Here is a 17219-nt window from a genome sequence, read left to right on the forward strand (position 1 = left end):
AGAAGATAGACGCAAACTCATGTCGAGCGGTGACTCCACTGTAGCTGATGTGCTGGGCTGTGGCTCGGAGCATGAGGGCCTGTCTTGGGGAGGCAACGGAGTGGAACCAGGGCTTGGCACAGCGGGGGTCACGGGCCTGAAAAAACTGTCAATCGTTGACTGACGCAAGGACCGACGATTCTGGCGATTGATGATGAGCTGCCGGAAAGCACGCACTTCCTCCACGAGTCCCAAGGGCCCCATCTCCCTGTTGCAGTCCGGGTGTTCCAGGTAGTCTAGGACGAACTCTAGATGTTCCCGGAGTGCGCTCAGCTTGGGGATGGCTGGAGTAGTGTCCTGCTGAGAGGAGTCCGCATCATCATCGCCTTCGTCGTCGGAATCTTTAAGTTCGGGACTGACACCAGCAACCGAAGACGCGATCTCGATATCAGACAACGTCTGATACCCAGGATCGCCCTCGTCGTCGTCCAACCACTCACGAACATCGTCCACATCAACAGCGTCGCCGTGCGTACGTAGCCATGCATGGAAGTCATCCACGTCAAACCCTAGGAAATCGTACTCCACATCTGTTCCGAGAAGCAGACGAGACCAACCATTTTTAAGAGTCTTGACAGGGATTTCCTTCTATGCACTGGCCCAGCTGTTGATGGCAGACTTGATGTTGTAGCGGCGAAGGTTTTCCAAAGTCCGCTGGCCTCGCGTGTCCCGTCCCTCCCTGCGCTCATCCTCGTCCCTGAGAACAACCATCACCTCATCCAGGAACTTCCGGCGGTATAGCCGCTTCGTTACCACAATCACTCCTTGGTCCATTGGTTGGATGAGAGCAGTAGTATTAGGTGGCAGAAACATGCACCTAATGCGGCCATTCTCAGCCAAGTCCTTGTCGCATGGGTGGGCAGGTGCATTGTCGAGGAGGAGGGCCTTTACCTGGTCGCATAAGATTCCCAGTTTCTCCGTCTGGTAATGTATGACCTCCTTGACGAAATGCTGGTGGAACCAGTCTTTGAAAATGTGGGCTGTGAACCATGCCTTCAAGGAATGGTACCAGACAACAGGAAGGACATCCCTCACCCCAGAAAGACACCGAGGCTGCTTTGCACGGCCAACAATAAAGGGCTTATGCTGGTGGATGCTGTTAGCATTAGCACAACACAAAGCAGATATCTGTTGGTTGAAGAGCTTGTGGCCAGGTACACGCTTCTCCGTCTCCTCGGCTAGAGTGTTTGTAAGCAAAGAGCGATAGAATAAACCAGTTTCATCAGCGTTGTAGACTTGACCGAGAGTGAGGCCCTCCCTGTCGATCGAGCCCTTCACCTTGTGCCGAAACTCCTCTACTCCGTCCTCATTAGCGTCCAAAGCTTCACCATGAGACTTACAGTTGGTAAGGCCATGTCGTAACTTGAATGCGAAGAGCCAACCCTCGGATGCCTTGAAGTCTAGGGCATCGTGAAGCCTTGCGAACTTCTCAGCAGCAGCCTTCAGCTCCGTACCATGTACCATCACACCAGTAGAACATTGCTGTTGATACCAAATCAACGTGGAGCGGTCGACTTCAGCAAACTTGGGAGTAAGCATCATCTTCCTCTCCACGTTGCGTTAGCTTTTCGACGAGAAGTCGGCCGTGTACTGCGTGAGTTTGTCTCGGGATCTCTTAATATCAAATAAAGTAAATCGGACCAGGTTGAACTCACGAAGGATGAGTGACGAAGACCATCCCGCATCTACTTTCTCCATTATCTCCCTCTTCTTCTCCAGAATCAAAACCACTCTCTTCCTCTTCTCAGGCAGCGGAGCCATCACCACACACACGGAGAGGCACGAGAGCAGCAGGAGTGCCTGCAGCAGGTAAGTCACCATCACAAAAGCAAGCACATGGGCAGCCATGACGACGAGCGTTCACTCACGACGAGACGCGCGGAAAGTGGGGAGGATGCAGGGGCACTCTAGCGGACGTCAGAGGAATGACGCACCAAAACAAAGCTGTCCCACGCCGCGCGTGCTAAGTTCAAATTACGGGTGGGAAAGGGTCAGATTTTTTTCAAATTTTTTGCGGTTTTCGGACCATTTTGGGAATATTGGATCCCAGGATGATTATGTCCGGTAAGTGGGGATGTCTGGAAAGTGGGCGTCTGGATAGTACAGGGATTACTGGTGTTGTTATGATAATGAATAAGAACACATTACACAATTTTTTACTCCATAGTACTGTACAGGTAACTCGCACGGAACACGTGGGTTTCGTTCCTACGGTGCCGTGTTAGGAGCGAAATCGCGTATATTTAAACTACTTCGTATTTTGTTCCCTAGACCCCCCAAATGTGTTGTTTTGCTGTTATCTGTCACTGGTAATCACTAGAAAGCACTTTAAGTGGTTAGAAGGTTTATTTAATGTTATAACTCACAAATACAGTACTCCAGAGCAAAACTTCAACACACAAATACTGTATGTAAACACAAGGAAACATTCCGACGCCGATCATAGGTAATCTTAAAAATCAGGTTAACTGGTACCAGTGCTTTAACTAACAAGTACATACCAGAACAGTACATATTTAACTTAGAAATGCAGTACTGTGATATCGAATGATTTCAGTACTGTTAGGAATGGCTGGAAAAAAAAAATGTTATGAATACATTTTCACCTTTTTGATATATGTTTATGGTAGTTTAGAGTTATTTTTTACGTTATCGTTGTGCCCATGCTTGGAAAAGGAAGCAAAAGAGTTGAATTTTCAGTCCTAAATGAGAAAACTGCACGTACTCCAAGGCTAGACTCTGCCACGGGAGAATAAGTGGAGGGTCAGTCCGATTAGCAATAAGGAAGTTGTGTCACAAATTCCAGCTCCCACACCACGAGAATGGCTAAAAATAGAATCATAATGCAGTTTCAGAACCAACAATAAGTCTAATTATTACGAATACAGATACAAAGCAGAAATAAATACGTTTACAGACGGGGAAAACGTACTTCTTCCGTCATAACATGTTCATCTTTATCATTTTACGTTCATCTTTATCATTTTACCTTGTTATTTTCGCAATATATATTGCTGTCTCGTAAACAGGGTGGTTGTTTGTGTTTTGCAAGGGAGGAAAAAGATTGTATTTTCTGTCTGGGTCGAGATAATGGGTGTAACTATGTGTGGTTAGGAATGGCCACGAGCGAAAAAATCGTACATCCACTCATCACGATAGCAGGTGGTGAACTGACAGATGATACATGAGAGGGTGAAGTCAAGGTCAGTCTCATGTCCCAGATTTTCGTTCACTTCCCGAAAGTTTTCACAGTTTTTACAAGTTGCATTGCATCAAATGGTCCAAACCATTACAGCAAACCTGAGCAAATAGGTAAAGATACCAAGACAAAAATGTATTTTTCTCTTATTATAAGTCTTTAACGAACAAACAAAAAAGGCAATATTCCAACGCCGATCATGGGTAACCATATAAATCAGGTTAACTGGTTACAAGGCTTTATTTAATGCGTTAATTGCTTACAAGTACATACCAGAACAGTAAATATTTAACTTACAAATACAGTTTGTACTGTAGAAAAGCAGTACAGTAAGAGTTTAACGAACAAACAAAAAAGGCAATATTCCGACGCCGATCATGGGCAATCATATACAGTAATCACTCTAATATCCGGACACCCAATAACCGAACATCCCCACTAACCGAACCTTATCGTCCTGGGATCAAACATTCCCAAAATGGTCCGAAAATCCAAAAAATTTGTTAAAAAAATCGATTTTTTGCCGTCTATAATTTGAACTTGCCGCGCGCGCCGCGTGAGAGCATTGTTTTGGTTCGTCATTCCTCCGACGTCCGATAGAGCGCCGCTGCATCCACCCCACTTCCCGCCTGTCTCTCACCGCGACTGGACCTACGCTGTTCGCCATGGCTGCCCACGTGCTCGCTTTTGTGGTGGTGCCGTACTTGCTGCAAGGCCTCCTGCTGCTCTCTGCTCTACTCTTAGCGTGAGTGATGATGGCCCCGCCTCCTGAGAAAAGGAAGAGAGTGGTGTTGACTCTGGAGAAGAAACGGGAGATATTGGAGAAGGTTGATGCGGGTTGGTCTTCTTCAAGCATTCTCCGCGAGTTCAACCTGGCCCGGTCAACTTTGTTCGATATCAAGCGTTCCCGAGACAAGCTCATGCAGTACACGGCTGACTTCTCGTCGAGAAGCAAACGCAACGTGGAGAGGAAGGTTATGTTTACCCCCAAGTATGCAGAAATCGACCGCTCCACGTTGATTTGGTATCGACAGCAACGTGCAGCTGGTGTGATGGTACGTGGAACGGAGCTGAAGGCTGCTGCTGAGAAGTTTGCAAGGCTTCACGACGCCCTAGACTTCAAGGCATCCGAGGGTTGGCTCTTCGCGTTCGAGTTGCGACATGGCCTTACTAACCATAAAGCACATGGCGAAGCATTGAACGCTAACGAGGATGGAGTGGACGAGTTTCGGCACAAGGTGAAAGGCTTGATCGACAGGGAGGGCCTGACTCTCGGTCAAGTCTATAACGCTGACGAAACTGGCCTATTCTATCGCTCGGTGCCAACGAACACTCTAGCCGATGAGACGGAGAAGCGTGTACCTGGCCGCAAGCTTTCTAAGGAACGGATATCTGCTTTGTGTTGTGCCAATGCTAACGGCATGCACCGGCTTAAGCCCGTTATTGTTGGCCGTGCAAAGCAGCCTCGGTGCCTTCGTGGGGTGATGGATGTCCTTCCTGTCGTATGGTACCATTCTTTGAAAGCATGGTTCACAGCTGTGATTTTCAAAGACTGGTTTCACCGTCACTTCGTCAAGGAGGTCATCCAGTACCAGACGAAGACACTGGGAATTCCTCGCGACCAGGTAAAGGCTCTCCTCCTCCTCGACAATGCACCTTCCCACCCGTGCGACAAGGACTTGGTTGCTGAGAATGGCCGTATTAGGTACATGTTTCTGCCACCTAATACGACTGCTCTCATTCAACCCATGGACCAAGGAGTGATCGTGGCAACAAAGCGCCTGTACCGTCGGAAGTTCCTGGACGAGGTGATGGTTGTTCTCGAGGACGAGGATGAGCGCAGGGAAGGACGTGACACTCGAGGCAAGCGGACTTTGGAAAACCTTCGCCGCTACAACATCAAGTCTGCGCTGTACAACTGGGCTAGTGCATGGAAGGAAGTCCCTGTGAAAACTCTTGAAAATGGTTGGTCTCGTCTGCTTCTCGGAACAGATGTGGAGTACGATTTCCTAGGGTTTGACGTGGATGACTTCCATGCATGGCTACGTACGCACGGCGACGCTGTTGATGTGGACGATGTTCGTGAGTGGTTGGACGACGACGAGGGCGATCCTGGGTATCAGATGTTGTCTGATATCGAGATCGCGTCTTCGGTTGCTGGTGTCAGTCCCGAACTTGAAGATTCTGACGACGAAGGCGATGATGATGCGGACTCCTCTCAGCAGGACACTACTCCAGCCATCCCCAAGCTGAGCGCACTCCGGGAACATCTAGAGTTCGTCCTAGACTACCTGGAACACCCGGACTGCGACAGGGAGATGGGGCCCTTGGGACTCGTGGAGGAAGTGCGTGCTTTCCGGCAGCGCATCATCAATCGCCAGAATCGTCGGTCCTTGCGTCAGTCAACGATTGACAGTTTTTTCAGGCCCGTGACCCCCGCTGTGCCAAGCCCTGGTTCCACTCCGTTGCCTCCCCAAGACAGGCCCTCATGCTCCGAGCCACAGCCCAGCACATCAGCTACAGTGGAGTCACCGCTCGATGTGAGTTTGCGGCTATCTTCAGAGTCTTCTGTAGTCGGTACGCCATCACCACGACCCACCGATGCACCCCTTGGTCGCCTGCCAGTGATACTCTTGGACTCTGACAGTGAATAAACAGCAAGAACTTCTCCACTAGACCACACGGGAATTTTGAGTGTTGTGCAGTGAAAAAAACGGTGTGTTGTGTTAAGGTTTTCGAAATGAGAGAAAAGACTCAGTAGAAAAGAAATTTAACGTAACTAACCTTCTTTGTTTTGGCTTTGGAAAATTAAGAAAACTTGGGAAAAGTTAATGTGCAACACTTAAATGGAACATTATTTGGACTAAAGTGAACACTGTGAAGAGAACGGACTTCTGTGTGTTATTGACTAAGTTCAGTGCAAGACTTCAGGAAGAGTGTAGTGCAAGTGCTTCAGGAAATCGTTCTTACTGTCAGAGTCCGAGAGGAGGCGGTTATTCATCGAGGTGGCCAGGGACTTGCTGTAAGTAGCCAGAATGTTTCATATTGTATTATTTTCCATACTATACTTACCAGAATGTTTCATATTGTACTTTTTTCCATACTATACTTACCAGAATGTGTCATACTGTACTTTTTTCCATACTATACTTACCTCATGCATGTGCAGTAGGAATGTGTTTTTCAGAGTTAGGTTCGGTTAGAGTCCATAAGTACCAGAATGTTTATTAATGTATGAACATACTTCTAAACCCACATTTTATGTTTCTTTTGCATTTATTTCAGTCATTTATGTGCCTTATTGGTGTGATTTGGGTGTTAAATAGGTGCTATGCATGTCCGGAGGGAGTTGTATAGGTGTTTCTCTGAGTTAGGGTCCATAAGTACAAGTCCATAAGCTGGGGCCCAATATCCGGACGAAACCAATATCCGAACCTACCGATGGCTCTATTGATCCGGATATTGGAGGGGTTACTGTAATTCGGGTTAACTGGTTACAAGGCTTTATTTAATGATTTAACTTTATTTAAGTGCTTACAAGTACAGTACATGCGAGAACAGTAAATATTTAACTTACAAATACTGTACAGTACTGTGGAAAAAACGAACAAATAAAAAAGGCAATATTCTGACGCCTATCAGGTAAACTGGTTATAAGACTTTATTTCTTGCTTTAATGTTATTTAATAGTACTTTAAGTTGCACATAAACTTACCAGAACAGTACAGTACTGTAAATATTTAACTTACAAATACTGTGCTACTGTACTCGGGAATGTCTCACTCACTGAATAATTTCCCGCCTAGATCGTCACGTAATCAAAACAAACCGCGCGCTGCGGTGACGTTCGAGGATTTGATCTTTCAAAGGCCTCTCCTACGTTAATTTGTAGTTTTCATAATGGTTTTTTAATCTTACGTTGTCTTATATGTATCCCAGCCCTTACCGTGTATAATTGCGAGTGCGTTCCGTGAGATCGTGTTCCGTGCGAGTTACCTGTATAGTTGTTTATACACCGCGATTTGAACGCAGGGTGATATAGTAATATACTCGTATGATAGTGAGGTCTGTAATTATACAGTTGATCATTTTGACGGATGTATCCAGTCAGTGTGTAACATTAAACAGTCAGAAGCTGTAAGCAGATGTTTGTTGTGGTTGGTGGTGTGTGTGTGGGGGGGTTGCTGGCCATCACACATTCTGGTGGGGGCATGGGGAGAGGGAGATGGGCCTGGGGTCGACAGCTCTCCCCGGGGTGGATATTGTGTGTGTGTGTGTGTGTGTGTGTGTGTGTGTGTGTGCGCGCGCGCGCGCGCTTTCCAATAATGCTCATAAACACGTCTTTATCATCACCATTACGATATTGTCCAGAACACCATATAATAGTGATATTTATAGTTTAACAACATGGCAAATAAGCATTTAATGATCAGTACAGAGTAAGACCTTATTTTCCAAATGTTATTCAATCAAATATGCGGTGTAATAGTGGATTATAATATATTAGCTTGTACGTAGCCTTTAACTCGGCAGGGTAAGTCAGGCTAAAACACCAGATCTCTAGTAAAAACATTCAATATTGTCACTATACCACATATTATCGTAGGGCAACTGGAACAGGGCAAAAGCAAAGGTGGTGGATTGTTCTACTTGGTGTTGACAGGTTTACCTTATCACTCCCCCAGTTACCCCCAACATTCCATTATCGTATAAATCCAATGTCTGACCCCATTGTTTCATATCGATTTAAAATGTGTTCTTAAATATACCGGTAGTCAGTTAGTCTTCCTTATTAAATATTTGCGTATCAAAAACTGTATGTCCATTTTAACATCCTTCCCTCTCTGAGGCAATTAATGTTTTGGCTGACGATGGTTAATGGGAAAAACCATGGACACACAGAGATAGAGGAAAGTAGTAACAGACATCCTGTAGGACACAAGTTGAAGAGCAAATAATCACAAGGTTAACCTGACCGCTACATCTATTACGTTGATATAAGTAACACTGACCAGTGTGAACTGTTACTCGTCAAACCTTTGTTGGAAATGTTCTCGCTAAAAACGAATAAACTGAATTATCTGTTGTATGGCATGATAATGTTGATCAGCGTAAGCTGCAATCAAGACAAGTTTGTTTGGTTACTATGCAGATCATCCATTCAGCCAATTTAGTTATTGGCTACCTTTTTCGAAATACAGTACGTCGCGTAACAAATGTAATTACACCCTATTGCAATTACACCCCATTGCAGTTATAACTATGTAAGGCAAGGTTATATTCCTAATATTATCAGGTGGTGGCGGGTCTCTTGCTGGAGCGAGTGGCCATAAGTGGATGTGGCATGGGGTGGAGGGGGTTGGTTGTATGCAGCACCAGATTAACCATGCTGTGTCTTGGTAGGCAATGCAGACTGTTGGCCTGCAACACATACAGTAGATCTCTTTTTTTTGGTTATTTCCAGTGAAATTTTGGCATGACCTATAATGGCCTTTTTTGATGGCCTGATGGGTGATGGCACTTATTTGGACGCCCAAAGCGTATATTTATTCCCCTCTGGAAGTCTGGATGGGCTGTGATAGGCCGTGGCCTGATAGGCAGTTGCCCATTTTGCCTATACTGTACCTGGTAATCCGGCCCCGGTTGTATGGTGTGCGCGGGGTCAGCACACCATGCGTCTCACTCTACTGTTGGCTGTCTTGTGTATGAAATTGACCTTGATACTTATAATACTGTCAGCAGCAATGAATGGCGTATAAGTATTGACTGACCTTTGGTAATGCCAGCAACCACGTCATGGCACCGGCTTGACCAGCTTAGGTGGTTTAACCACCAGAGAAGCTGTCATCCAGTCCCTGTTGCCCAATGTTATCCGATATCATGTATTAAGACATCAATAACCACGATAACACTGATCATGCATTTTGCTTATCTGCAACACTTTGCTATTCTCACACATGGGGTATTAGTAGTAACTAATGGTAATGACCTATAATAGAGTCTGTAAAGTAACAGTGATTATGTCGAGTAAGGGAAGGAGCACATCACTGACCACCACAAACATTTACTTACAGCTTCCGACTGTTTAATGTTACACACTGACTGGATACAACCATCAGAATGATAAATTGTATGATTACAGACCTCACTATCATACAAATATATTACTATATCATCCTATGTTCAGATCGTGGTGTATAAATAATTATACTATGGAGTAAAACACTGAATAATGTGTTTTTATCCATTATCAGAACAAAACCATTATTTCTCAAGAAAAATGGATGACGGAAGAATGGTTGAGACAATGCGAGTAGGCCTTACTCTCTTTCCCTTGAATGTGGGGAGGGTGGAGGGTAGACAAATGAATGGGAACGAGGGAGGGGGGGGGGAAGGGTTGAAATTAGGGGTGCGGCGGTGCCACATATACCAACCTGCTCGTCAAGCTGGTCGCTCGATTTTTGCTGGAGACTGTACCTACCATTCCCCTGGCTGGAATCAGGGGCAGCACCGGTAACCACCACAGCCATCCAAAATCTTCATCCAAAAAGTATCCCCCAGGAACGTATTCCACATACAAAAAAATATCGCACTGTCAGGCAATATGCCATCACCCGTCCATTCAGTACTTCAGTATAAACATTTGCTTACCTTTAAAACCAAGGTGAGAGCCATGTCCTTGGCCTGTTCATTTTTTCCCTTTGAAGCAACAGGAGCATTAGTAAGAAGAAGCTTTAGAGCATCAGCATGATTGCCTGAAAAATGTAAAGAAACCCATGTCATTTATACAGTAAATAAAAAATTGAAGTATGATGCAGGGTGGGGGCGCAAACCATCCACTCACTTGATGTCCTTTCCTCTCGTCCCTCCATTCCCTCCTTCCTCTTCTTTCTTTACTTCATTCTTTTCTGGTCCTTCTGCCTAAAGGTGACTTTACACTCCCTCTTTTGTCTTTCTTTCATTCATTCTTTCCTCTTCCTTCTGCCTATGGGTGCCTCTACAGTGAGTGACAAGCCAAATGGTTTCCTGTACACCAGGAAACCATTTACTACCCTGAGTGGTAACCATATAACCAAATTATGGCACCTGGTGGTTTAGTGGGCAATTAAGGCACTCCAATCGGATTAAGCCTGAGTAGGTTCCAAGAGGTGGCTGGGGTTTATTGCTAACATAATGCCACTCAGGGATAATTGAAGCTAGCCACTCTCATCTTAAAGGTCAGGACCAACTTGCTAGCCCTGGGCTCCTACGCTCCTCATGGGGCAACACAGGATTAGATGATGATGATGATGGGTTTATATATATATAAGTAATCACTCCAATATCCGACGTAATAGAGCCATAGGTAGGTCTGGAAATTGGTTCTGGCCGGATATTGGGCCCCAGCTTATGGACTTGTACTTATGGACCCTAACTCAGAGAAACACCTATACAACTCCCTCTGGACATGCATAGCACCTATTTAAGACCCAAATCACACCAATAAGGCACATAAATGACTGAAATAAATGCATAAGAAACATAAAATGAGGGTTTAGAAGTATGTTCATACATTAATAAACATTCTGGTACTTATGGACCCTAACCTAGCCTAACTCAGAAAAACACATTCCTACTGCACATGCATAGCTACTAACACCCTATTCACACCAATAAAGGGCATTAAAGAGTGAAATGAGGTAAGTATAGTATGGAAAAAAGTACAGTATGAAACATTCTGGCTACTTACAGCAAGTCCCTGGCCACCTCGATGAATAACCGCCTCCTCTCGGACTCTGACAGTAAGAAGGATTTCCTGAAGCACTTGCAGTACACTGTTCCTGAAGTCTTGCACTGAACTTAGTCAATCACACACAGAAGTCCGTTCTCTTCACAGTGTGCACTCTTGTCTAAATAATGCTCCACTGTAACTTACTAAGTGTTGCATTTTAACTTTTCCCATTCTTATAATTTTCCAAAGCCAAAACAAACAAGTCTATTTACGTTAAATTTTTTTTTCTATTCAGTCTTTTCTCTCACAACTGTAAATCCTTAACACAACACACTTTTTTTCACTGCACAACACTCTAAATTCCCGTGTAGTCTAGTGGTGAAGTTCTTGCTGCTTATTCACTGTCAGAGTCCGAGAGTATCACTGGCAGGCGACCTAGGGGTGCATCGCTGGGTCATGGTGATGGCATACCCACTGCAGACGACTCTGAAGACAGCCGCAAACTCACGTCGAGAGGTGACTCCACCGTGGCTGATGTGCTGGGCTGTGGCTCGGAGCATGAGGGCCTGTCTTGGGGAGGCAACGGAGTGGAGCCAGGACTGGGCACAGCAGGGGTCACGGGCCTGAAAAAACTGTCAATGGTTGATTGACGCAATGACCGACGATTCTGACGATTGATGATGCGCTGCCTGAAAGCACGCACTTCCTCCACGAGTCCCAAGGGCCCCATCTCCCTGTCACAGTCAGGGTGTTCCAGGTAGTCTAGGACAAACTCTAGATGTTCCCGGAGTACGCTCAGCTTGGGGATGGCTGGAGTAGTGTCCTGCTGAGAGGAGTCCGCATCATCGTCGCCTTCATCGTCGGAATCTTCAAGTTCGGTACTGACACCTGCAACCAAAGACGCGATCTCGGTATCAGACAACGTCTGATACCCAGGATCGCCCTCGTCGTCATCCAACCACTCACGAACATTGTCCACATCTACATCGTCGCCGTGCATGGAAGTCATCCACGTCAAATCCTAGAAAATCATACTCCACATCCATTCCGAGAAGCAGACGAGACCAACCATTTTCCAGAGTCTTCACAGGGACTTCCTTCCATGCACTAGCCCAGTTGTACAGCGCAGACGATGTTGTAGCGGCGAAGGTTTTCCAAAGTCCGCTTGCCTCGTGTGTCCCGTCCCTCCCTGTGCTCGTCCTCGTCCTCGAGAACAACCATCACCTCGTCCAGGAACTTCCGATGGTACAGGCGCTTTGTTGCCACGATCCCTCCTTGGTCCATTGGTTGGATGAGAGCAATCGTATTAGGTGCCAGAAACATGCACCGAATACAGCCATTTTCAGCAACCAAGTCCTTGTCGAACGGGTGGGCAGGTGCATTGTCGAGGAGAAGGAGGGCCTTTACCTGGTCGCGCGGGATTCCCAGTGTCTTCGTCTGGTAATGGATGACCTCCTTGACGAAGTGACGGTGAAACCAGTCTTTGAAGATCACAGCTGTGAACCATGCCTTCAAAGAACTGTACCAGACGACAGGAAGGACACCCATCACCCCACGAAGGCACCGAGGCTGCTTTGCGCGGCCAACAACAACGGGCTTAAGCCGGTGCATGCCGTTAGCACTGGCACAACACAAAGCAGATATCCGCTCCTTGGAGGGCTTGCGGCCAGGTACACGCTTCTCCGTCTCCTCGGCTAGAGTGTTTGTTGGCAGCGAGCGATAGAATAGGCCAGTTTCGTCAGCGTTGTAGACTTGACCGAGAGTCAGGCCCTCCCTCTCGATCAAGCCCTTCACCTTGTGCTGAAACTCAACTCCATCCTCGTTAGCGTCCAATGCTTCGCCATGTGCTTTACGGTTGGTAAGGCCATCCCGTAACTTGAACGCAAAGAGCCAACCCTCGGATGCCTTGAAGTCTAGGGCGTCGTGAAGCCTGGCGAACTTCTCAGCAGCAGCCTTCAGCTCCGTTCCACGTGCCATCACACCAGCAGCACGTTGTTGTCTATACCAAATCAACGTGGATCGGTTGATTTCTGCAAACTTGGGGGTAAACATAACCTTCCTTTCCACGTTGCGTTTGCTTCTCGACGAGAAGTCAGCCGTGTACTGCATGAGTTTGTCTCGGGATCTCTTGATATCGAACAAAGTAGACCGGGTCAGGTCAAACTCGCGGAGAATGCGGGAAGAAGACCACCCCGCATCTACTTTCTCCAATATCTCCCGCTTCTTCTCCAGAGTCAACACCACTCTCTTCCTTTTCTCAGGTGTCGGGGCCATCATCACACACACTAAGAGGAGGCCCGAGAGCAGCAGGAGGCCCTGCAGCAGGTAAGGCACCACCACAAAAGCGATCACGTGGGCAGCCATAACGATAAGCGTGCACTCGCAGCGAGAGTCAGACGGAAAGTGGGGAGGCTGCAGCAGCGCTCTATCGGACGTCGGAGGAGTGACGTGCCACAACAATGCTTTCCTGCGCCACACACGGCAAGTTCAAATTACGGGCGGGAAATTTTTTTTTTTTGGGGGGTGGGGTGGGGGTGGGGTGGGGGGGGGGTTCGGACCATTTTGGGAATATTGGATCCCAGGACGATTATGTCCGGGTAGTGGGGATGTTCGGATACTGGGAGTATATATATATATATATATATATATATATATATATATATGGTTAGTACTTGGATGGGTGACCGCCTGGGAACACCAGATGCTGTTGGCATCCCTATGTGTCAAGTGGGGTTGGTGGAGGATTAGCGCCCCTCCCTGTAAAACAATTAACTCTAAGCCCTTGACCACCCCGTTTGGGATACATGGCATCTGGCAATGGATGAAGGGATATACATACTGAATATATATCTGTGCTTACACCCTGCCTAGGCAAACTCTTCCGCCTTTGTCTATCAACTTGTACCTTTCCTTCATGCTGGAAGTTCGCTCTCATTCTGCCAGTCTCAAAGAAGGGTGACCATTCCCAACCCTCTAACTATCGTCCAATTGCTTTAACATCCTGTATCTCAAAAGTTTTCGAGTCAATTCGTCATAGAAAAATTTTAAAGCATCTTTCCTATCACAACCTTCTTTCTGATCGTCAGTATGGGTTCAGTCAGGGACGCTCCACTGGTGATCTTCTCACCTACCTTTCAGACTCCTGGTCATCCTCCTTTCGGGACTTTGGCGAAAGCTTTGCCACTGCACTTGACATCTCAAAGGCTTTCGATAGAGTCTGGCATAAATCTTTAATTTCCAAACTACCTTCTTATGGTTTCTATCCTTCTAACTGTGCCTTCATCTCTAGCTTCCTTTCTGGTCATTCTATAGCCGCTTTTATAGATGGCCATCGTTCTTCTCCTAGATCTATTAACAGTGGTGTTCCTCAGGGCTCTGTGCTATCACCAACTCTCTTCCTTTTATTCATCAAAGACCTTCTAAGCAGTACATCTAACCCAATCCACTCATACGCTGATGACTCCACCCTTCACCTTTCCATTCGGTTCCCGCAACGTCCATCTCAGCATTTACTTCAGCAAACAAGGGATGAGGCAATGGCACACCTAATGTCTGACTTGGCTTGTATCTCTGACTGGGGTAAAAATAATCATTTTTTTTTTAATGGATCAAAGACTCAATTTTTACACCTATCAACCCAACAAAATCTTCCACAGGTATACCCACTAATGTTTAACAATATTCAGCTTAATTCTGCATCATCCTTGAACATACTTGGGGTTTCATTCACACAGGACTTATCTTGGAAAGATCATATTACATCCTTTGTAAAATCTGCTTCCAAGAGATTAGGTGTGCTAAGCCGACTCTGTTCCTTCTTTACCCCTGCACAATTGTTGACTCTATACAGGGGTTTTATCCGCCCCCATGTGGAGTACAACTCTCATGTGTGGGGAGGCTCCCCACATACAACTCTTCTCAATAGGGTGGAGTCAAAGGCTTTTCGTCTCATTAACTCTCCTCCTCTTCCTGACTCCCCTCAACCTCTGTCTCTTCGTTGCACTGTTGCATCTTTATCTCTTTTCTATCACTACTTCAATGGTCACTGCTCGTCTGAACTGTCTACATGCATTCCTCGACCTCTACGACGGGCGCATAGCACCCGTCTAGCAGCAAACTCTCATCCCTTTTCTGTCCAACTCTCTAATGCAAGAGTTAACCATTACTCCCAGTCCTTCATTTATGCAACAGGTCAACTCTGGAACTGTCTCCCTGCCTGTATTTCCTGCTTCCTATGATCTCCAGTCTCCAGTGGAGGACGGGTTTGGAGTGTGAAGCACTTTATGAACGGATGCCCTTCCTGATGTCTACCAATGACCCTTGGGTGGACTCGAACTTCCAACCCTTCGGCCAGAGCGGAGCGCTCTAACCCACTGAGTCACGGCTGCTCCACTGCTAGGTGACGGGAGGGTACTACCTCTCCCAGCAGGGCGGCTACTCGGGTGGGAAGCGAACTCTCGACCCTTCGGTACAAACACTGCAAGCATTTGCAAGGTCATAATACCTCCACCCACTTTAATTCATAAACTGCAGTAAAGGGAAATATCTGGTGCACCTGGTGGGGTGGGGGGAATGCTTATGATGGAGGATATGGTGATGCATATGTATATAAATTTTTAGGTCAATATGCATCATAGATTTGCAGCTACAGTGGTTTGAATTTCAGCAATTAAAGGCACTTGGAGGGAGGAAGGGGGATGTGGGTTAGGGGTTGCTGTTGGAGGCAGGAGGTAGGGAGGGGTGGATGGGGGAGGGGAAAGGGGGTTGGGGGAAGAGATATTGGAAGGGGTAGGGAATAAGGGATGTGGGAGTGAAAAGGAAGGCATGCAGCCTGAATTGTCAGTTACAGTCCACTTTGGTGTGTCTCGTGCTGTCAGTAGCAGTTTACAGGCTAAACATCTGCTATGGTTTTTGTTTTGAACACTAGATCCACTCACTCAATGTATTGCTGCTCTCGGGTGTCTGCTCTTTCCTCTCTTCCATCCTTCTTTCCTTCCATCCTCTTCTGTCTTTCTATCCTTCATTCTTTCCTTGTCCTTCTGCCTACAGGTGACTTTACACTCCCTCTTCAGTCTTTCTTTCCTTTTCCTTCTGCCTGTGGGTGACTCTACACTGAGTGACAAGCCAAATGGTTTCCTGTACACCAGGAAACCATTTACTACGCTGGGTGGTAACCATTTAACCAAATTTTGGCACCTGGTGGTTTAGTAGGTAATTATTGTGCTCCAGTCGGATTGAACCGGTGAAGGTTTATAGCCAAGGGGTGGTTGGGGTTGACAGCCCATGTAATGTCACTCAGGGATGAGTGAGGCTGGTCACTCTCATCTTAAATATCGAGACCAACTGCCTAGCCCCGGGCTCCTATGCTCCTCTTGGGGCAATGTAGGATTGAATGATGGATGGATGGATGGATGGATGGACACCAAGAAATAAAAATATGGCAAAGCAACTGCAACAAGAACAGGGAGGCTTTAGGAAGGGAAGAGGTTGTGTAGATCAGATATTCATTCTTGGATCTTTCGTGGAAAAGTTTCTAGAGAAGGGAAAGAAGTTGTATGCGGCCTTCATGGATCTGGAGAAAGCATATGACAGGGTGGATAGACAAGGATTGGTGAAAGTATTAAGAATATATGGAGTACATGGGAAGTTGCTGAATGCTGTGAAGAGTATGTATGATGGCGCTAAGGTTGCTGTGCGTGCGGATGGTGAACTGAGTGAATTTTTCTCTTTGAAGGTTGGATTGAAACAGGGATGTGTCATGTATCCATGGTTGTTCAATCTAGTGATGAGTATGGATGGAAGTTTGGAGGGTGAAGTGCTTGAAAGGGAACAACAAGGAAGAAAGGTTCCTGGTTCCTTGAAAGCAGTGATAAGAAACAGGGAATTGAGCATGGAAGTGAAAAAGTTACTACATGACAGTATTGCGATACCAACTCTAACATATGGAAATGAAGCTTGGACGTTGTTGGAAGGACACAAATCATGAGTGAGTGCAGTGGAAATGAGTTAGTTAAGAGAAGCCTGTGAAGTCACATGGAGAGAGAGGCTGACAAATGAAGATATAAAGGAGCGTTGTGGTGTGGATGTGGATGTGATAGGAAGTGTTAGGAGGAACACTCTGAGGTGGTTTGGCCATGTGGAGAGGATAAAAGGTGAGAGACTTACAAGGAGAGTGTATATGAGTGAGGTGGAAGGAGGGAGAAGGAGGGGGAGGCCGAGGATGAGATGGAGGGATGGGGTGGAGAGGTATATGAGAGAGGGGGGTGTGAG

General features: G+C 46.4%; 1 protein-coding gene across 2 annotated transcripts in view; it reads right to left on the minus strand.

Moving 5' to 3' along the window:
* Arpc5 (Actin-related protein 2/3 complex, subunit 5) overlaps positions 1–17219 on the minus strand; it is a 50866-nt gene that overhangs the window by 11172 nt on the left and 22475 nt on the right. For both annotated transcript variants that reach the window (XM_080277916.1, XM_080277917.1), the window contains exon 3: positions 9890–9993. In XM_080277916.1, the coding sequence (XP_080134042.1) occupies positions 9890–9993 (104 nt within the window). The remainder of the gene's footprint in view (positions 1–9889; positions 9994–17219) is intronic.

Source organism: Coenobita brevimanus, chromosome 71, assembly GCF_032717465.1.
Source record: "Coenobita brevimanus isolate Jiangsu-jjx chromosome 71, ASM3271746v2, whole genome shotgun sequence".
In the NCBI taxonomy this organism is placed as follows: Eukaryota; Metazoa; Arthropoda; class Malacostraca; order Decapoda; family Coenobitidae; genus Coenobita; species Coenobita brevimanus.